The sequence below is a fragment of the Dryobates pubescens genome, chromosome 14 (genome assembly GCF_014839835.1).
Source record: "Dryobates pubescens isolate bDryPub1 chromosome 14, bDryPub1.pri, whole genome shotgun sequence".
NCBI classification, from domain to species: Eukaryota; Metazoa; Chordata; class Aves; order Piciformes; family Picidae; genus Dryobates; species Dryobates pubescens.
The window spans coordinates 14703846-14725703 of NC_071625.1; the positions used below are offsets into that span (position 1 = coordinate 14703846).

General features: G+C 44.7%; 1 protein-coding gene across 1 annotated transcript in view; it reads right to left on the minus strand.

Annotated features, from left to right (window-relative positions):
• Nucleotides 1-297: 297 nt before the first annotated feature.
• ADGRB1 (adhesion G protein-coupled receptor B1) overlaps nucleotides 298-21858 on the minus strand; it is a 317920-nt gene continuing 296359 nt past the window's right edge. The window contains exons 29-32 of the mRNA XM_054167432.1: nucleotides 17876-18549; nucleotides 16789-16824; nucleotides 15243-15347; nucleotides 298-3200 (exon numbers count right to left, since the gene is read on the minus strand). Of these exons, the coding sequence (XP_054023407.1) occupies nucleotides 3003-3200; nucleotides 15243-15347; nucleotides 16789-16824; nucleotides 17876-18549 (1013 nt within the window). The 3' untranslated portion in view covers nucleotides 298-3002. The remainder of the gene's footprint in view (nucleotides 3201-15242; nucleotides 15348-16788; nucleotides 16825-17875; nucleotides 18550-21858) is intronic.

A 21858-nucleotide genomic window follows, 5' to 3' on the forward strand; every position in this document is an offset into this window, starting at 1 on the left:
TGGCCGTGGTTGTGTTGGGTTGATGGATGAACTCAATGATCATAGAGGTCTTTTCCAACCGAAACAATTCTATGCCTCTACAAGAGCAGGTAATTGTTTGGGGTGTCAAGAAGCTGCCAAGCTGAAAGCAAACGATTCACTAATGGGACAACTCAGCCCCGAGCTATGGCTTTTAAAGAGCAGAAAGGCCAGGCAGCGGCTCGCAGATCCAAGAGAGGTGTTTCCCAGCACCCAGGCATGATGCAAAGCACAGACGGGGTGTGGTTTAAAAAGCAGACACCGCTCGAGTTTCCACCTCTTTTATTAGAAATAAGACACATTCATTTTGTGCTCTGAAAACTGTACAGAGAGAGAGAGAAAAAAAAAAGAAAAAGAAAAAGTATAATTTGACCAACACAGAGAGGGAAGGAGGAGAGGGCATGGCACGGGGCAGGGCAGGGCGTGGGAGAACAGAATTAACCGGAGGAGCTGAGCAGAGAGAGTCGAATATCAACAGTAATTAAACAAACATTTATCTCTGTAATTACATAACACCGTTAATGTCCTGCGAGTCGGCTAGAGTGACTGGGTGAGTGGGGAGGGTTGGAGAGAAGAGGACAGGCTTGGGCAGGGCGGGGGGGGAGGAAATAAAATAAAAAGAGAGAAAAGAATTAAAATACAGTAGAAAGATATCTGTAGGCTAAAATTCATCATGTGTAATTAGAATAATTACAATATCGTACAACCCGGCATCTGAGGGAGGCCTTTGTGCTTTCCTGTTTCATAGAGAAGTCTAAAATTGAACAATAATATCACAGTTTTTCTAAGTAATTAGGTTCCCTATTTTATTTTTTTTTTTAGCTATTTGGATTTATTATTGTTTTTAAAGGTTTTCTTCCCATCCTTAGTATTATACAGTTAATGACAAGGCAAATGCCACTGTCCTCACAAGATTACCCAGGTGGCCCCAAAGAAAGTTGAAGTTAAGATGTATGCACGGCAAGCAACATCTCTGCATGGGTGAATCACAACTTGGGGGAGGGGAGGGGGAAGTCAGTGATTGTTTTGCATCCTGTAGCCATTGCTAACTTGCTCCTAAGAAGACCCAAAGTACAGCAAGAACTCAGACCCTGATCGAGCTTTGCAGTTGTCTGGCACCGTCTGGTCACTCACAACCAGAGGTTTGCCACTGCACACCTCCCAGCCTGGGGGAGTTGTTTGAAACATCAGACAGACAGAGAGCTGGGAATGATAAAAATAATGAAGTCTGTGTGGAATGCCAGTGGTGTCATCTGTAACGACAATTCTATTGCATGATGCTTTCTTGGGGTGAAATGCAGAGACCTGATTTTGTTTGGAAGGAATCTTGAGAAATGTTTGATGAAAAAAAGAAAAATTAAAATAATTTTTTGGGGTTTGTTTTTCATTTTCATTTTGTTTTTCTTTTTTCATGGTGATACAGAAGAGCAGCATTTTATGATGGGGAAATGTCCTGCTCTCTTGATCAGCTCCACCTCTTCCTTCTTGTAAGACCACAAACCTGCTTGCTGGCTCTGGGCAGAGGGGAAGGGGAAAAGCCAGCGAGGGGAAAATAACTAAGGCCCAACCTGAATAAAACAAAGCCAAGCACTGCAAGGCAGTGGTGAAGGAGCTGTGTTTTCCCACCATCCCAAATTTTTCCACGGTGCAACTTGCATTCCACCTTCAGCAGGTGGCATCCTCACCCCATGCCTGTGCAGTCCTACGGCACAGAAAGGCATTCGAAATGACAAGAGCCAAAGAAAAGAAAGGTCTCGGGTTTCAAGTTCTCTTTTTATTGAAGAAAAGAAAAGAAGAAGGAAAAAAATAGATTATTTTGTTTGTTTGTTTGTTTGTTTCCAAGTGGACGTTATTCATGTTGTCAGTTTGTCTCAATGTCCTAAGGCAACATCTCTGTATACCAAATATCTCCAGGTACATCAGTGGATCTGTCTTTCCCTCTTTCTCTCTCTGTCTTCCAGGGAGGGGCAGTTTGGAATAAATCTGAGTCTGAAAGCAAGGAAAAATAACAGGGGGTGGGAAAAAAAGGATGAGGGCAAGAGGACCTTAGCCAGGCCCAAGCTGAGTTTATCTATTAACAGTCAATGAATGACCTACGTTCCTCTTGGTGCTCTGGTTTTCTAACACTTTCAACCCCCTCCCTGGAGACCGGGCGAGCAGGTTTTGGAGGTGGTCCTTTCCTCCCGTGCCTGTCCCACTCCTTGGGGTGCACAGGAGCTCAGCTGTGGAGGGATGAGAGGAGGAAGCCCCACCTTACCTCTCCATTTAAGCCACGGATGATGCCACCATTTCCCCCTCCAGGCCCTGTGGGGACCTGCTGTGGGGGTGCCATGATGCCAGGTCATGGTGTGGCACATCGGAGTGGGAATGTCTTCTTGGCCACCACCTGGCACCTTCTGCCTCCTTCCTTCATGGATGAGCTGGTGAGGGAGAAGTGTGGGGCAAGGATCAGCAAGGGATGCCATGGACCCTCAAGGCTGGATCTCCCCCAGCGTTCTACAGCCAGATCACATCCCAGCGAGGCTCCTGCAGATGTCCACTCCTGTGGTGCCCAAACAACCCCAATCTTTTTGGCTCTTCATGATGGCTTCTGGGCATCCTTCCACACCTCCCCGTGGCAAAGCAGGAAGGCTTCCAGCACGTGGCACCAGCCTGAAAGCATCTCTGCACGGTTTGACCCTTGCAGCCCCTCCCCAACCTCTGCCTCCTCCTTGCTCTCTTCCAGGCTCACTTCTTCTCCAGTCCTACCTGGGAAAGCTTGTGTTGTCCTGAACCTACAGCTACGATACTCTATAAAGTAATATTTCCCCTCTCTGCTGAGAACAATACAAAAGTTACTCCATCTTACCAAAGGTTTCAAAAGAAACCAAACACTTCTCTTGCTCGGTTCCGACTTAATTTAATCATTTCTTTAAAACGTGGATTTTGTTTTGTTTGTTTGTTTTATTCCAGAAAAAAAGAAGTCCCTTTCGCTCCCTTTCTGCTCAGACCTCTGTCTGAAGGTCAATAATGTCTTGTCCCACCAGGGGAATGGTGGCTCCTGTTTTCTCCCACTCTACAGTTTTTAGCTCTAGAGGAGACTGTGCCACAGGTTCGATGTCCTTTTTAACCCATGATGGTGGGGACTGGACTTTCCTGATGCCTTCCCAGGGTCTCTTGTTTGGTGTCTGCTGTTTTTCTTGCTGCAAGAGGAGGAAGAGAGGGAGAGAGAGAGAAAGAGAAAGAAAGAGGTTAACACCCACATAACAAATACCATTTCTGCACCTCCTTCTCTTGTATTGAAGGCAATTTTTTCTTTGAAACTCCTGATCCAAAACAAAGTGGGGTTTCAATGAAAATTATTTTACTGTGTAAATTGTTTATTTTTAGGAGGAAACATTTTTTCCCCCCCAATGTTATTTCACCTACTGCAAAAGTATTTGCCCCTGTACTCAGCATTGGTGAGGCTGCACCTCAAATACAGGGTTCAGTTTTGGGACTCTCACTACAAAAAGGACAATGAAGTGCTGAGAAGGGAAATGAAGCTGTTGAAGGGTTTGAAGAACAGGTCTGGTGAGGGGAGTCTGAGGGAACTGGGGTTGTTAGCCTATGGAATAGGAATCATAGAATAGAATCATAGAATCAATGAGGTTGGAAGAGACCTCAAAGATCACCAAGTCCAACCTGTCACCACAGACCTCATGACTACTAGACCATGGCACCAAGTGCCACATCCAATCCCCTCTTGAAGACCTGCAGGGATGGTGACTCCACCACCTCCCTGGGCAGCACATTCCAATGGCTAACAACTCTCTCTGTGAAGAACTTTCTCTTCACCTTGAGCTTAAACTTCTCCTGGTGCAGCTTGAGACTGTGTCCTCTTGTTCTGGTGCTGGTTGCCTGGGAGAAGAGACCAGCCCCCTCCTGGCTACAACCACCTTTCAGGTAGTTGTGGACAGCAACAAGGTCTCCCCTGAGCCTCCTCCTCTCCAGGCTAAACAATCCCAGCTCCCTTAGCCTCTCCTCATAGGGCTGTGCTCAAAGCCTCTCCCCAGCCTCGTTGCCCTTCTCTGGACACGTTCAAGAGCCTCAATGTCCTTCTTAAATTGAGGGCCCCAGAACTGGACACAGTACTCAAGGTGTGGCCTAATCAGTGCTGGAAGTTCAAGGGAGATTTTCTTGCTCTCTACAACTACCTGAAAGGAGGCTGAAGCCAGGTGCATGGTTGGACGTTGAAACAGGCTGCCCAGGGAGGTGGTGGAATCACCAGTGCAGGAGGTGTTTAAAAAACATGTAGATATGGCACTTCAGGAAATCTTTTAATGGGCATGGTGGTATTATGTCAACAGTTGGACTCAACGACCTTAGAGGTCTTTTCCAAATGAAACAATTCCATGATTCTATGACTCTGTATTTCACCTTTCAGCCCAGGTTTTTGCCACCTGCGTTTGCACTGAAAAACTGAACATGGTCTTAGGAATTTAAGATCTTTTTCTACTTCTACAGAAAATCCCATCATAGAAATCCAGATCACAATGAGGTCTTTCTGAACATCTATCAACTGCATCTTATACAGACCTGGACACATCCCTTATGTAGCACAGCTATTTATAGGCTATCCATTGCTGCAAAAGTATTTTGTCAGTGAACCCACACTGGGTTGGATGGATCATCAGCTCTGGGCTGATGGGCTGGATCGTCAGCTTTGAAACTGAAAGCATTTTCCATCAAGTCCACAACAAGCCTTTGGGGCTTTATTAACCAACAATCCAGAAAATATCTTTCAATGTTTCTCCTGATATGCACCCAGACAAGACTCTGGGGAGAGCTGAGGTTTGGGGGGGGGTTTATAGAATCATGGAATGGTTTGGGTTGGAAGTGATCTTTAAAGGTCATATAGTTCAACCCCCACTGCAGTAAGCAGAAACATGCCCAACTATACCAGGCTGCTCAGAGCCCCATCCAACCAGACCTGAAATGTTTCCTAGGATGAGGCATCCACCACCTCTCTGGTTCTTGTAAAATGGGTGTATTCAAACCCTGTGTATATGAAGAAGAGTTCATGCAAAGACTTCAAATGAGCTGTTCCTCTAAGCTTCCCCCTCCCACCAAGAGTGGTGCTTTTCACAGTTAATTATCTCCACAAAGCACTCCAGCACTGGGTGAGAAAATGCTTCCCTGCCTGTGACAGGAGCACAGAGCCCTTTTGAGCCACCTGCCAAAAGGGAAGTGGCAGCTCCTGGAAAGGCTGGGAGGAAAAGCAGCTGTGTGGAGAATGATGACAAGGACAGAAGTCTGAGGAGAAGACTTACTTTGCACCCCTCACTACAAGAAGGATATTGAGGTGCTGGAGCATGTCCAAAGAAGAGCAAAGAAGCTGGTGAAGGGTCTAAAGCCCAAGCCTTCTGAGGAGCAGCTAAAGGAACTGGAGTTGTTTAGCATGGAGAAAAGAAGGCTGAGGGGTGACTTTCTTGCTTTCTAGAACTACCTGAAAGGAGGCTGGAGTGAGGCAGGGTTGGCCTCTTCTCCCTGGTAACAAATGATAGGACAAGAGGAAATGGCCTCAAGTTGCACCAGGGGAGGTTTAGGCTGGAGGCTTCCTAAAGCGAAGCTTCTACCTACAGAGTATTTGAAGGTCATGAGTCTGTCACGAAAAGATGCAAAAAGAAGGTACACATAAAGACAAAAGCACATACCAAGCAAGAAATGGAATGAGATTAAGTTTCCCAAAAGATGAAGAAAATAAAAAACTTAGAACAGCTCTATTCAATGAAATCATTTGGTTTGCTCCAAGAGTTGCTGTAATGGCACGAGTTTTCAAGGTTACCCATGTTCACAGCTCTATTATTTAACAGAGAGCAGCACGAATGATCATATGCATGAAGTTCATAAATAATTCCATCTTTTCCCTCAACTGAAAACCCTTCTTTGATGACACTGGTCCTCTATTCCCAACCAATCTCTGTTTTAACAGTCCCTGCATCTGCCACACTCCTGACCTTCAGCCTCTCCTTCATGCTGTGAAGGAAAAGTACCCAAATCTGATCATGTACACTGAACGTGATCAGCAAACCTCAGAGCTGATCTTGTCACGGGCTGCTTTTGAGCTACTGAGGGAGAGCAGCTGCAAATCATAGAATCATAGAATTGTTTTGGTTGGAAGACCTCTAGGATCAAGTCCAAGTGTCAACCTAACGCCACCATGGCCATTAAACCATGTCCTAAAATGCCATGTCTGAACAGTTTTTGAACACCTCCAGGGGCAGTGCCTCCCTGGGCAACCTGTTCCAAAGCCTGACCACACTTTCATTAAAGAGAGTGTTCCTAATATCCAACCTAAACCTTCCCTGGCACAATTTCAGGCCATTTTCTCTCATTCTATCATCTGATACCAGAGAGAAGAGACTGATCCCCACCTCACTACAACCTCCTTTTTGGGAATTGTAGAGAGTAATGAGGTCTCCCTGCAGTCTCCTCCTCTCTGGGTTAACACCAGCTGCACTGGCTGCCCACCACAGTGCACAGGGCTCATAGAGCTGCATGTGCAGCCGTGACTGAGAAGGACTCAGTGCTCAGCTGGATCTCTGAGCAGATTCAGTACAATCAACCAGGCTAAGCTCTGGCAAGGATGCTAGGAGACAAAAGAAAATCTTCTCCTCTTGGCAAGAGGCACCCTGGGAATTGGTAGCAGGCTCCTGGGAACAGCTCCCTTTTTCTTTACCTCCATATGGAAAAGGTTTTTATGGGTCTTGGCCACTTGAACAGCATATAGAAACAGCCACTGGGCTCAGGCTTCAACTCTGGCATTTTCCTCCAGCCACACTGTGGGGTCTTAGCAATCCTTGCAGACAGGAGGGAAAATCAAGCTATGTACAGACAAGAAGAAAAAACCTGGAGAGAGGGTTGTGCAATCTGGCTGTAAAGGGTGCTGGTGCTGGCTCAGGGCCTGGTGCCTTGGAGACAGCCAAGAATGGCCCGAGACAAGCTGAAAGCCGTGGAGCTGCTCTGCCAGTAACTCAGAGAGAATGAGCCATTGCTCTGGCCTGACACAGCCCATAAGCTTCTGGCCATAAGTGAGGGGGGAAATGTTTATTGGTTTCTGCTTGGTGCCAGGATGTCTGCGAAGATAGCCCTGTTGGAGGGGTGGGCAGGGAAGGAGTGCCCAGACCCAGCCTAAAATCTGCTGTACAGGGCAAACGGAACATCTTCATCACCCTGGAGCTTCTTCATTCAGCCTTGGCTTTCAATTTGGCTGCACACTTTTAAAGCAAAGGGAGAGGACATAGGACAAAATGCATTCAAGATGCAGTGCCAACAACCTCCCCCCGAAATTCCTAATAGAGAGACAAAATGCATTGACATAGTCCACAGAGCCCACTCCTTCTAAAGGCAGTCTTTTTAGTAGAGTTTGTTGCAACAGGAGATGGTTTGAAACTAAACAAGGGAGATTTAGACTAGAGAGAAGGAAGAAATTTTACACAATGAGAATGGTGAAACCCTGGCCCAGGTTGCCAAGAGACATGGTAGATGCTCCATCCCTGGAAACGTTCCAGGTCAGGTTGGAGGGGGCTCTGAGCAACCTGATCTAGTTGAAGATGTCCCTGCTCACTGCAGGGGGGTGTTGGACTACGTGACCTTTAAAAGTCCCTTCCAACTGAAATCATTCTGTCATTCTGTGCCAGTTCTGGAAGACTGCAATGTGTCACCTGTGCTGGACTTCTGGTGGCTATCAAAAGGTGTTGGTGGTGGAGAGATGTACCTCCCTACTGCAGGCTTTTCTGTTGTCTCTGTGATGCCTTCAAGGGATCAGGCTGGCTTCATACAAAGTACAGGAGTACTAAGAGTCACACTCTTGCTTAGGAGCAGTGTAAGCATTGCCCTACTTTGTGCTGAACTAATTAGACCAGAACTGATTCTGCAGTGATGTCAGTTCTCAGCTCAGTATCTGGTCAGTGCTGGCATTTTGTGAAGTTCAGGGCAGGTTTGCACATAGTGGCTGCTTCTAGCAGAGGGGAGAGTCACTGACAAGGGCTGGGCTGCATAAAGGCTCTGGCTTAGACTTGCTCCTGGGCAGACCAAGGGCACTACTACATCTTGTGCCCCATGTTGTGGTGCAGAAGTCAGAAGTGACACCTGTGGGGAGGAGCAGAAGACAGGACACGTGACCCTAAACAACAAGAGATTCTGTGCCATGGACATCATCTTCAGTATAAAGTTGAGAGATCACCACGGCCAAGACTCTTCAATGGTTGGTACCTGAGGAGGACTCTGTCCATTCTGCCTCTGATCTTGACCCACGTGCACCTGAAAACAGTGCCAGAATGCAGCTCCAGAATCCAGTTACCATCTGCTGGTAAGTCCAGTGTGGGACTTCCCCAGTGGTGACGGTGACATGGTGACGTCCAGGGGAGGTTTAGACTCAAAGTGAGGAAAAAGTTCTTCACTGAGCGAGTCATTCGTCATAGGAATGGGCTGCCCAGGGAGGTGGTGGAGTCGCCGTCCCTGGAGGTGTTCAAGGGGAGACTGGACGTGGCACTTGGTGCCATGGTCTAGTTGTGAGGTCTGTTGGGACAGGTTGGACTTGATGATCCTTGGGGTCTCTTCCAACCTTAGTTATATTGTGATACTGTGATACTGTGACATCATTGCCATCAGGCTGTTGGGTTCCACTTTTTAATCTGTTTGTAACTATTTCATTTTACAGCTTTTCTTTCCTTTCAAGCTGGTTTAGTTTCTTCCCCAACCCATCAGTCTCTCTCCCTCATTCCTCTTCTCTTCCCTTTGGGAAGCAAGAGGAGTTCACAGAGAGCATCTGTCTAGCGGCCAGCCCAGCTCTAAGAAGTGTATTGCATAGATAAGACACAGGCCACCAGCTGCTCTAAGACATAACTTTCATGTCACACTGCAGTCAAAACAATAAAATGTGGAAGGTGCTAAGCTGCATCTCTTTGTGTTTGTTTCGTGGGGTTTTTTTGATGGCTTGTTTTGGTTTTGTTGGTGGTGGTTTAGGGTTTGTGGTTTTGGGGTTTTTTTGGTCATTCTTGTTTTGGGGTTTATTGCTTGTTTGGTTTGGGCTTTGTTTGTTTTGTTTGGGGTGGGTTTTTTTGTGGATTTCTGTGTGTGCATGTGTGATTTATTTGTGTTTGGGTTTTTTTTTTTGTTTGGTTGGGTTTTGGGGGGTTTTATTTGTCTTGTTGGTTTGGGTTTTAATGCCCAGGCTTTATAGCTACCTTGAATAACCTGAGGAAGAATATAGTGCTTTCAACAGAGCACTCTGGGCTAATTCCCCTAGCACCAGCTACTCCCATGCTGTTTTCATTGCCTTTAGTGTCAACATGAAGGATATATCATGACCCAAATGGTCTCTCCCCATGACACTGATGACTCTAGGATCACAACGAAGTTATTCAGAGCGCACAGCAGAGGAATGTAAAAGATAAATGTGGCTCATGCTGCCTAATCCATCCTTGGATCAATGTCGATTAAAAGTGATCAGAAAATGTTAAAGCTTTCTTGGTTTTTAACAGAATGATGAATTTTCCTTTTCTTGTTTGAAACAAGTAGCTGAAGGTCCTCTACTTTATGCTGCTGAACTATAAAGATGGTGTGGTTGGTTTTGGTTTGGTTTGGTTTTTTGATTTAGGAGAAAAAGAAGACAAAAGGAAGTGGGTGACTTTGTTTAGAAGTTGGGGTGTGGTTTTTTTACATAAATAATTTGTGTGTTTTGCTTGCATTGATGGACATCAGCTAGGAAACTTGAAATACCACTCATTTGCATTGTTTTACTTGGAAAAAGGCCGCTAAGATCATCAAATCCAACCATCATCCTAACACCACCATGGCCATTAAACTATGTCCTGAACTGCCATGTGCACACATTTCTTGAACACTTCCAGGGATGCTGACTCCACCACCTCCCTGGGCAGCCTGCTCCAATGCCTGACCACACTGTCAGTAAAGAAATATTTTCCTAATACAAAATCTAAGCTTCCCCTGGCATGATTTCAGTCCATTTCCTCTCATTCAATCACCAGATACTATGGAGAAGAGATCAATACCCACCTCATTACAGCCTCCTTTTTGGTAGTTGGAGAGAGCAATGAAGTCTCCCCTCAGCCACCTCTTTTCCAGACCAAACAACCCCAGTTCCCTCAGCTGCTCCTCACCAGGCCTGCTCTCTAGAGCCTTCCTCAGCTTGAGTACAGGACCACAAATGGTACCCAGCATTTACTGGGTTATAGAAATACACTTTCTGCTTCTGTATTCTCTGAAATTCAGATAGTCTAACATGTAGAGGCTGCTGTGAACCAAAGTCTAGTGAGGTCATGAACAGATGAAGGTGAAAAGTCACTGAATCAAGAAAGTCCTTCATAAACTCTTCTCAGAGGCTCTTTGCATTGACTCCTAAACATTCCCTTGCCTGAAGGTTGCAGTCAAAACCTGTGGTACCACCAGCATGAGGAACTGGTTATTCTCTAGGCCATTCTAGTCATTGATCCAGCTGGTTAACATAGTCTATTGAAAAGTCCACTCCCCTTGGTAAACATGGAAGACTGGGTCATTTGCGGTTGTCCCATGCCTCACAGGGGCACCCATGGACCAAGAGCATTCAAAACACAATTCTTCATCACACCCTTTTTTAAACCAGTCTATACACCCAGGAGCTTCAATCTGCTGGTGGCCACTACATGGTTTTGGAGAAGCTGATAGCTAGGTAGCTTCAAAGGGCATGGCAGGAACTGGTGGCTGATACACAGGTTACAGGGGTAAGATGTTTCTCTTCACAACAGAGAGCAAGACAGCGCAACTGATGCTGATACTTGGGTTTTGAGATGTCAGATGTTCTACAGGAGGAGGAGAACTTCTGATTGATGGCATGTTTGAACACCTGGTAGCTGACAGATGGTTTATGGCTGAATGAATTAAGGTTTGACGTCATTTTCATAACAGAATTTATTGCAGTAATTATTCAATTTTATGTAGCATTTCTCCCTATAAATGTTACCCTAATTGCTCTTGTAAAATTTGCCAGTTACTAAATCCTTTAGGAAGTTCTGAGAGGATTAAAGACATGGCACAGAGAAGACACCCTTTGCATGAGTGGAGCTTCTCTTCAGAGGGACATACAGCCTCCCAATTTTCTAAGTCCTCAATTAGGAATGAGCCTGAATTTGAGGTGATGTCCCTCTGAGCTTCTCTACTCCCAGCCTCAGGCTGCGCAAACAGGTTCCCGTGGACAGAAGCCAAATGTTCCCACCTAGTAGCAAGGCTGCCAGTTCCCCAGTCAGCTAGCAAAAGAACAAGTAGTCAGCAAGCAAGGGAATTAATTATGTCATGCAGCAGAGCATGCCAGGGAGGTACCAAACCCTGACTACTGATCAATATTCTTTTTTTTCCTCACTATTCTGCAGGTGCCAAAGCAAAGATGGTGGTGGAATGAGTATATCGGACAGGTGTCTGGAGAGGAATGCTAAGAGAAATCTCAGCTTGAGAAGAGAAAATGAATAATCAAGACAGAAACACTGTCTGGAAGGAAATAAGAAAAAGTCAGAGGAAAGCAGAAAAAAGTTGGTATCATTTTTCTACTGGGTTTGGGAGCAAATGTTTTTTTTCAGAACTAGTAGGACTGGATTTGACAGCCAAGTTAGAGAGTCCAGATTGTGTGTGTGAATTCCAGGACAGAGCTGCAGCCAAAGCAAAAGCCACCTGAGCAGCAGAGAGCTGAACCAGGCAAGTAGCAAATAAGCAAGAATGAGAAATTTGCTGGGCACTGCTCAGTGTGGCTTTTGCTGGCCTCAGCGTGAATAAAGGGCTGCTGGTGAAAATGAATGCAAAGCCAGATAAAGGCTAAAAGAGAGGAATATGTATGTGATTTAGACTTCTCTAATGGAGCTGGATCAAAGGACTCCTGCCAAGTGGGAAGGCAGGAGTGTCACTTCCATTGCTTTCAAAGCTGGCACTAAGTGCAGAAAAAACAAAGCCTTTGCTTCTATTGAAGGCTGCAAAACTTCCACTTTCATACGAGGCTGCTGCAGAGTATGTGAACCCCTCCTGATGTCCAGTCCAAGCACTGGAATTTCTTCAGCAATTAAGTCACAGGGAGGAGCAGTGTTGGAGATGCTTTACCCTGACAAAACAGATCTACGCAGGAAAACACATCCCAGGTGGTAAGAAATAGCTTCAAAAGAGCCAGTACTCTCTTTTAGGGTAAAGAGCTCTCAGCAGCAAGAATTTACACCTTGGGAAGTGTGTGTATTTAAGAGGAAGCAGGGGGAAAAATTACATGTTGGAGCCTACAGTCTGCCAGGCAAAGGGCACACTTTGAAACTAAGAAACACACTTGCAGCAAGATTTCCAACAACTGGCTGATTTTATTTTTTATCTTCTTTTATTTTTTTTGTAGCAATGAGGTAGGTAAAGAAGACCTTGAAGTGATGGGAGTGACTGGGAGGACTGCTGAGCTCAGAACCACCTTCACAGAATCACAGAATCACAGACTGTTGGGGTTTGGAAAGGAATCACAGAATCACCTGGGTCAAAAGGGATCTCCAAAGGCCATCTAGTCCAACTCCCCTGCAGTCAGCAGGGACATCCTCATCTAGATGAGGTCTCCTAGAGCCCTGTTGAGCCTCACCTTGAATATCTCCAGGGTTGGGGCCTCAACCACCTCTTCCAGTGTTCCACCACCCTAATGGTAAAGAACTTGTTCCTAATATAAATGAATGATGTGCAGTTAAAAATAAAACTAGGAAATGTTCTGTGTTCCCTTTATAATCATACAGTAGAGCTTTGTAGAGGGTATGTGTGAAGTAAGAGGTTGAAATTAAGGCAAGGAAGGTAAGAAAGAAGTTAAACCTCCCAGAAATGGTAAGGTTTAAGTTCTTGAATTCACCACACATTGTACATGTTACACTATACTAAAAAACCCCAAAGTGGGACCTCTGAAGATCATCTGCTAAAGCAGGGTCACTCAGAGGAGATTGTCCAAGAATATGTACAGGCAGATTTTGAATCCCTCCAGAGAAGGAGACTCCACAAACTCTCTCAGCAGCCTCAAAAGAAAGGAAGGGTTTGGAATATGTCTGCAGTACTCTTCAATGCAAACTGAAAGCCACAGTTATGCTGCTAGTTCCACCAGAAGAGATAGTCCATTGTTTTACAACCTAAACACACTCCTCTGGAGACTTTCAAATCCTGCCTGGGTGTGTTCCTGTGCAACCTGATCTATGCAAACCTGCTTTGGTAGGAAGGTTGGATTAGATGATCTCTAGAGGTCCCTTCCAACCTCTACCATCCTGTGATTCTGTGAAAAGATAAAACATTTCTTTTGCTGCTCCTTTAACCCCTGGTATCCACAGATTTTACTCTTAAGGCAAGGTGAAGATAGGGTAGGATTTGCAGTGGGGTCCTCATCACCAAATGGTAGGCAAAAAAGGTGAAGAAAGCTATTTTTTGTGGGTGGTTTTTTGTTGTTGTTGTTGTTGGTGGTGATTGGTTGGTTGGTTGTTTTTTTGTTTTTTTTTTCACTGCTTTGAATATTTTTAAACTAATACCCACTACTGACGTGGCAATCCTGATCTCCTCAAGCTCCCCCTCTCATCTTACATTCAAGGGAAAACCACAACTTGAAAAGGATTCAGTCAATATGCAAAGGCCACCTTCACAGCTTCTCTCCACCAGTTCAAAGCCCCTTGATGCTGACACTGGCAACTTCAATTCTACCCAGATGCATCTCTGAAATGCTCAAAACATCTCAATCTATAAAGCCCTCCTGCAAACAGTCCACAGATCAGCTTTCATAGGGCATTTAGGCTTTTTTTAAACATTTTACAGCTGTGTCATACCTAAATCCCAGGAAAAAAGCAGAGAGATGACATTCAGTGAAGTGCATTGAGACTCTGGACCAATGCAGGCTTCTTCAGTTTGGACCTGCTTGTTAAATTCACTGTCCCTCTCATTCTGCAACAATGGACAGGCCATAATGACACACTGGCATGCACAATAAAAGTAGGAGCTGCTGGGACCACATCTCCAGATCTCAGCACAGATATGCTGCGAGATCTGAATACAGACTGAAGGCTCTGTTTCCACAAAGAGCCAAACTAAACCTCTTGTTTGATCACCCTCTGAGCTCTCATCTTGCTTTAAAGGGAACCTCATTAAAAACAAACAAACAAACAAACCCCAAACAACCCACTACTGCATCTTGGCCGTGCTGCAGGTCACTGTGCATCCTAGATCTGACTTTGCTGGCAGACGACTGAGCGCAGGCACAAGCCCAATTTCCTTTCTTGCTGCTAACCTCTCTCTACCACCAGTTTTTCCCTCCTGGTGGAGCAGATGTGCTTCTTTGCAAGCTTCCAGTTCTTTTCCAGCAGGCCTAAAGCACTGAAACATGGAGACATCAACTTTCCCTGCCTTACTAATGTCATCCATTTCACTTACTACACAGGTTCCTGATACCTGTTTCTAGTACCAAATCCCTGCCTCTTTGAAAGGCTGCAAGGTCCTTCCTTCAGCCTGCCTCCCTTAAAGTGTCCTCTTGCCCTGGAAGTTTCCTCCTGTCATGGAACAGAATCATAGAATTGTTTCAGATTGTATCACATGGGGCTGTTGTGACCCAAGTGCAGGACCCAGCATTTGATCTTGTTGAATCTCATGCCACTGACCTGAGATTATCAATCCAGCCTGTCCAGATCCCTCTGTAGAGCCTCTATGTCAAGCAAAGCTAGGTATGCAGTGATCAGCTGCCACAAATCAGCTTCCCTAACCCTTATGTTGCATTTCATCATCTTGCAGTCCCCCAAGAAGTGCTGCCACCAGCACAGCTAGAAACTCATTGATAGATGATTCCTGCTGTCCCCACTTCCCTTTCCACCTAGATTTCCTCAGGGCTGGTCTAGTTTCCAGTTCCTAGCTATAAGTGGATGTATGGGGCACTGTGAGATGACCTGAAAGGGAATGAAAACAGGAACAGAAACAGGGAACAAACACAAAAGAAGACAACACAGACTCTGTTCACCATGAACAGACATGAGGTCAGGCATTCTTCATCTGAGCCGCTGACCACTTTGTAGATAAGCTATTGGTAGCTCTGTGACTCTCCATGTGCTTGCTGTAACATGCATGGACAGAAAATCAAGGTAAATTAAGTGAGAGCCCCTTAAACTTTCCTTCTTCTTCCACTGTTCCTAAGGCCACTGGAGGGCTCTAGAAGATGACGGTTCTGAAAGTGTCTGACTAACCTTGCTGTCCATTGTTGGAGACTCTTTCTCCTTCTCTGCATGCTGGAGTTTTCTGTTCAGGTCTTGGAACATGTCTTGGTGACGTTTCCTTGTGTGCATGATTTTCTGAAGCAAACACAAGGTCACAGGTCAGTAAACCTTGTTCAGCTGTAAAGAAAGAACAGGTCCTCCCCCCAGATTTATGTACACCATTAAAAGCTAGCTCTGTCTCCCTGCAGGTGCAATTTGATGTGCCTAAACCACCTGCAAAGTTCACCAAGGACCCAGAGCAGCACTGACTTTATTTTCAGGATGGGGTGATAGGAGAAAGTAGAAATGATTATTTGTTTGACTTTACAGTTACCCTAAAGCTGCAGCTGCCAGCTATTTATGGCACAGAATTTGTGCTTCACTAGCAACGTACTACTAGCTAGACCTAGCAACCACTGCTGACCTTCTTTAACTGGTCCCTGGTCCTATGCTCACTCAGTTCTCAGCGTATCTCCTCTGCAAGTGTGTTCAGAGCTCACCCAAATGTAGAATCTGGGTACAAGACGTTCCACCAGAAACTATTCCAGTTTTCTTTTCTCTGTATTTTGCCACTTCTACCTTCTATTGCCCAGAAGGAGAGGCAGGACCAATTTCTGTGAGGACTTCCCTTTGCACGTTGGAGCATGTTGAATATGACTTTCTTGTGCTCTCCCAAGTGCTATATAATTGGAGAAGATGGCTCAAATAGTTTGGGACCAACCTGAAGCATCAGCTCAGATGTATCCATTATGCCAAGCTTGCAACCTGGAGCCCTGAAGTGATTTAGCATGAAGGCAACTCTCTGTGGACTTTCAATGTGACTGTTTTGGAATTAGCTAACAGCTTTGAAAGGAAAGGATGGCTCTGTTGGAAAGAAAGCCATGACTGGATTCAGCATATATGCACTAGCCCTCAATAGCCTCATAGACCCTCTGTGGAGGATTGGCTCTTCCAAAGCTTTCCATTCTATGCCTTAGGTGTGAGGACAGGCATTTCCTTACCTACAGTATAGACTTTTTCTACTCAGGCTAATTTTGTGAGGTTCACCAATAGGTGTGATAGACCAGGGTTGACTATGAGTTGCGACAATGAGGACACATTAGCTTCCTTTCTGTTAAGCAGCAAATCTTGCATCCAAAAGACAAGGCATTGAAGACCACCAACCAAATGTACATGTGCTTCCCAAAGAGGACCACAGTTCAGGCACCTACTGCTCCATCACTTCTGTGTTATCATTTTGCTCATGGAGGAGAACTTACAGACCTTGGGCAGGCTGGCATAGGATCTTCATTTACAAATATTTGCACAGAATTGACTGCTTCATAAATTAAACATTTACCAACAGAAATCACTCATTTGTTTAGCTGCACAGTGGAAGCCTTGCTAGGCATCCAGTACAACTCTTCCAAGCCATTGTTTCTGAAGCTCTCAAGCAAAGGCAGCACTATTGCAAAGGTGCCAGAAAGAAAAGACAGCAGCATTTCTTTTTCTCTCATCCTATCCCCAGAAAAACAAGCTCAGAAAGGGATGTACTCACCTCAAAATCTAGCTCTGCGTACCGGGATTTCCTCCTCTGAGTAGTCAAAAGGAAAAAAAAAAAGAGATGGGTGAAGGTTAGTGAGAGGTTGATGCTGGGGAGTGGACACAAACTCAAACACACAGCTGATCAAACAGGGAAAGTCTTTCTCCTTTTCCTTTTTCCTACACCTTTAATGTGTTTCTCTGGCTCTTCATGGTGGAAAATGCCAGCTATTTTGAGGTATCTCTGTTAAGAGAGACTGAACCTTGAGGAGGGCTGGACATGGGAGATTGGTCAATTGAACTGGTCAATTTAGAATCACAGAATTATAAAATCATAGAATAATAAAATCATAGAATCATGAAGGTTGGAAAAGACTTCTAAGATCATGAAGTCCAACCATCCACCCAAGCTTGCAAGTAGTTTGCAGAATGGGAAGCAAAGAGGGAGCAGTAGATCAGTCAAGTGATCTACTGAAGCTTTTGAGCACCAGTCAGCCAAGACTGAAGTTTGGACAGCAGGAGATGAGACCTGCTCTCTGACAATAGGTAAGAAAAGGACCACATGTCCTAGGACAGACCTCAGGGTACCATCCAAGGTCTAGGAAGAACTGCTAATACATGCAGTGAGTTACCATAGGTCAGAAGTTGTAGGCTTATTCAAAGGTTCTGACATTCCCCTGATGATAAGAGCATTATGGGACATATCTTAGGGGCATTGTACATCTGTGATCACTAGAGCTTTCTCATTTGTATGATGACTGAAGTCATCAAAATAGGACACAGAGGCAGAGGATAGAAAGAGAAAAAGTCAATGCAAGCAGCATGCCTTGCATGAAAATGACCAGTCTCTGACCAAAGAACATTGTATTGGACTTGGCAGTGCTAAAGACAGTTCGTACAGCAAAGCAATATGTCTGTGGAGGCTGTGAGAGATTTTAAACATTACAAAATGGTATCAAATGCAGTGATTCCTCGTAACAATACAGTACTAGAATTGCATGGTGGACTGTATTTGTCCCAAGGTGCTTCTCTTGAAACACCTGCTGTGTTGAGGGTAGGACATCATTCTGGGCTGTAAACAATACAGTAATTCACATGCTCACCTCCAAGGAGCTCATGGAGAGGGTGGAAACAGTCTCACTCTTGGACACCACACCCGAGTTCCCTGAGTCACCTGTGTCACACAGGCTGTTGGGAATCTGTGACTCGTTGGAGATGTTTTGTGGAGCCAGTTGCTGCTGTTGTTGTATCATGGAGGAACCTTGAACCTCACTGCATGTCATGGGTACAGGCTCCCGTGGAGGACTCTTGACCACAAAGCCTGGGTCAGTAGCCATACTGAGGTGGATGAGCCGTGTCTGGGGCATCTGGTCAATATTGATGCTGTATTTGCTCTCATCTTTGGGTTTGGCCCTCAAGGTAGATGTGTTGGTAGGCAGAATGACATAGCTGGTGTCCAGTGTTTGTTCCTGTGCTCGAGAGAGTTCTGAGTCTAACTTCTTGAAGATGTCTCCATCACAGATGTAGATGGACTTAGGCTGGTTTTTGTCCTTCTTCAGAGTGAGACTGTGATTGCTGAACTCATTCAGGTTGATACCTCCCAGGTAGTGTGGTGAACCCTGAAGATGCAGCTTGGAGACATTGGCTGGAAGACTGTTAAAGTTTGATGACCCCTTCTGGTGATTGAGTTTCAACTTCTCTTCATCTGGCAGTGACGGACGCTTCAGCGTTCCTGTGATGGTTGAGGTCCTGCAGGTGGTGATGTCTTTATTCAGCACTAGGGAGATAGATAAGTATCCTTAGAATCTCACCTAATTTTTGTTGACACACCAATACACCTACCACAGTCACACCATGCTAGCACGTTCGCTTGGACCTCTCGGAAAGAGGCTGTGGTGGCAGAAGAGTGCCTTACACTCTTGGGTTGTGGAGTTTTTTCATTCATGATGATGAAGGCAAAGTCAAAGCTAAGGAGGAAAAAAAACACCTTCTCATTTTGAGAAAGCTTTATGAGAAGAGAACTTTCCAATGCAGTCATGGCCAAAAGTCCCAACTTAGCCAACACCTGTTGTCCACAACATCTTGAAAAGTGAATGCATGTATTTGGTGTATATAAGAAGAAACTTCTTTCTTGTGAGGTCACAGAGCACTGGACCAGGCTGCCCAGAGAGCTTGTGGAGTATGAAAGCTTTGGAGAGCTTACCAAACCTAACTGGATGCATTCCTGTGCACCCTACTCTGGGTGACCCTGCTTTAGCAGGAGAGTTGGACTGGATGATCTCCACAGGTCCCCTCCAACCATCACCATTCTGTGATTCTGTGATGTATGAAATACATACATCAGGGAATCAGGGAATGGTTTGGGTTGGAAGGGACATTTAAAGGTCATCTAGTCCAACACCCTATATATTACTAGCCTATGGAGAAGCAGAATTCCTTGAAAAACAGAGTTGCTTTCAGGTCAAACACGTTTTGATTCAGATAATAGACAAAATCCAGCATTATTAATGATCTCAAATGTAAATTATAATACTTAATTTAAACTCTTGAGGCTGCTCTTTTCCTTTGAACAGTTTAAGTGTCAACAATTTGGTCTTTGAAAATGCACCTAATTTTGTTATAAGCTTCTAACTGCTCTCCAAAAAGCTCACTTTGTAGGAATCATGGCAAGCCTTTCTAATAGTTAATTATTGAGTGTTTTTCAGTTTCCCTTGAGAAAAGAAATGAGTGCCATGAATATCTCTCAACAGGAGAAAGCTTCAAACTAAGGATGAGGTGAACATTCCAAGTAGGAGGTATCTAAATGACACACAGACACTCATTCCCAAATATCAAAACATCTGTTCCTTTTTGCAGGCATAAGAATCTATTGCAACAAAGACTTGAGGAAAATAATGATGTCTGCCTTGATGTCTCCAGGGGATGAAAATCACAGACTGTGGAACAGGGGCAAAGTGGTGAAGGTCTGAAGGCTACTGAAGGCTACAGTATTTCACCTCAGGAAAGGAGAAATAACTGCATGTTTCCCTATCACTCATCTCAGAAGTGGGGGGGGAGGTCCCTTTACCTATTTTTTTCCCAGTGGACCACAGAAAAGGATCTTTGGGCTAACCTGATGCTCTTCAGCTTCTCCACCTGGGACATTTGATAGAGTGAGGACACATTAACTTTTCTATCAACTCATACTGAGTGTGACAGCGCAAAGCTTGCCTCAAAAACTCCAAGGATGACAAGGGTACCACACAGAATGGAAGAACTTCTAAGAACCTGTGGAAACTAAACACACTGGGTGTAACTATGGCAGCCACAATCATCTTGGCATTGCTAGAGGACACTCTGTAAATCAGAGCATCACTGTGGGAAGATGTTACTAAGCCAAATCCTTCGTGTGCGTGTGTCAATGAGGTTTATTGATTCAGGCTCTTCTCCATGCTCACATCAGCAGCAGAAAGCAGGTTTGGAGATGTTTGCACTTGGCAGTCTCTATGCATGGGATGGAATGAACTTTCAACACTGAGCCATGGACCTGGTCCTACCAGTGAACTTCAGTGAGGAGGTTATGAGAGGTATCAGGTACATCTCCAGTCTGTCATAACATCAGATCTATTGCCTCCAGGAGAAATGATCGCCAGAAACCAATGGACAGCTTTCTGCCTTTTGTTATTCAGTAAGTAGAATGCACAGGATGATGCACCATAAAGAAAAGTCTCTGAAACAGGGACTATTATTAACTACTTATCTTGGTGCAGACTAACAGCACTTTATCAGGTAGACACCAACAAATTGTAGAGCTATATGCTGGCAAAGGAAGGGAAATCAAGGCTGTTATCAAGCTGCTGGTGCTAAGTCTTCTGCCCTGAATTTATGTGGACGCAACCAGCTTCATCCATGCCCCTGGGGAACTTAATTTAGGAGAAAAAAAACCAACCAACCAAACAAACAAAAACCCAAACACCACAGCAGATCCAGAAACGCAGTCCAGGGTATGTCTTAGTTTTCAGCATAATCTTAACTACTGGCTGTATAGCTGGCTGTATGTGCCAGCTCCCAGCCTAGATGCAAGTTTGTTGAGCATACCTCCAAGTCAGACCTGGTCTCACATGCATGCTTTTCACACGTGATTTTTTGGGAACTGAGTGTCAACAAAGAAGGAGGAAGACAAATGAGAAGAGGGAGGCAGACAGAAATTAGATTAGAAAGTGTGAGACAAGAGGAAGAGAAAGGAAAAAAAAATGAACAGACCCTGAAAAGAGATAAATGGACAGAAAGAGACCATGAAATAAGATATCACAAGGATAAGTGAGATAAATATACTGTGACTGTGATAAGCATAGAGAGGGGGACTGAGGCTGAAAGGACAGGAAAAGATAAATAAGATATAGACAGATATTAGATAGATAAATGATAGTGACAGTGATGGACAGTACACAGAAACACAGTGACAGAGATAAATGGGGACAGACACAGAAATACATAAATAGCAGGTACATCAAGACAGACAGCTGAGGACAGAGATAAATAAGTGACTGCAAGATAGAGAGAAAGAGATGAAGTACAGATAAATACATGAGAAGTAGGTAAATAAATGATGGATTAGATAAAGAAAAAGATAAGTGAAAGGGACAGGTAGATGTGTATAGAAAGAAAAGAGAAAGGGAGAGAGAAAGGAATAAGAAAGAAAGGAGGGAGGAAAAGAGGGAGGGAAAGAAGGAATTCAGAAGGAAGGAATCAGTTCTGAAAGAAAGAAGGAAAAGGAAGAGAAAGGAATAGAAAGAAAGAGAATGAGAGAAAGGGAGAAAGAGGGAAAGAAAGAGGGAAAGAGAGACAGAGAGACACAGAGAAAGAGGGAAAGAGGAGAGAAAGAGAGGAAGTGAGGAAGTGAGGAAGAAAGGAAGAGTGGAAGAGAGGAAGAGAGGACGAAAAGAAAGAAAGAGAATCTTTTCCATGATGATAACTCAACATACTATGTGCTGTCCTTGGCTTTGGCAGACCTGGTTTGGAAGATATGAATTACATGCAAGTACCAAGCAAGATAGTATTTTTCTTGCTTGGGAGAGAAGTCTGGGAAGGTAAAGTCTGGGAAGGT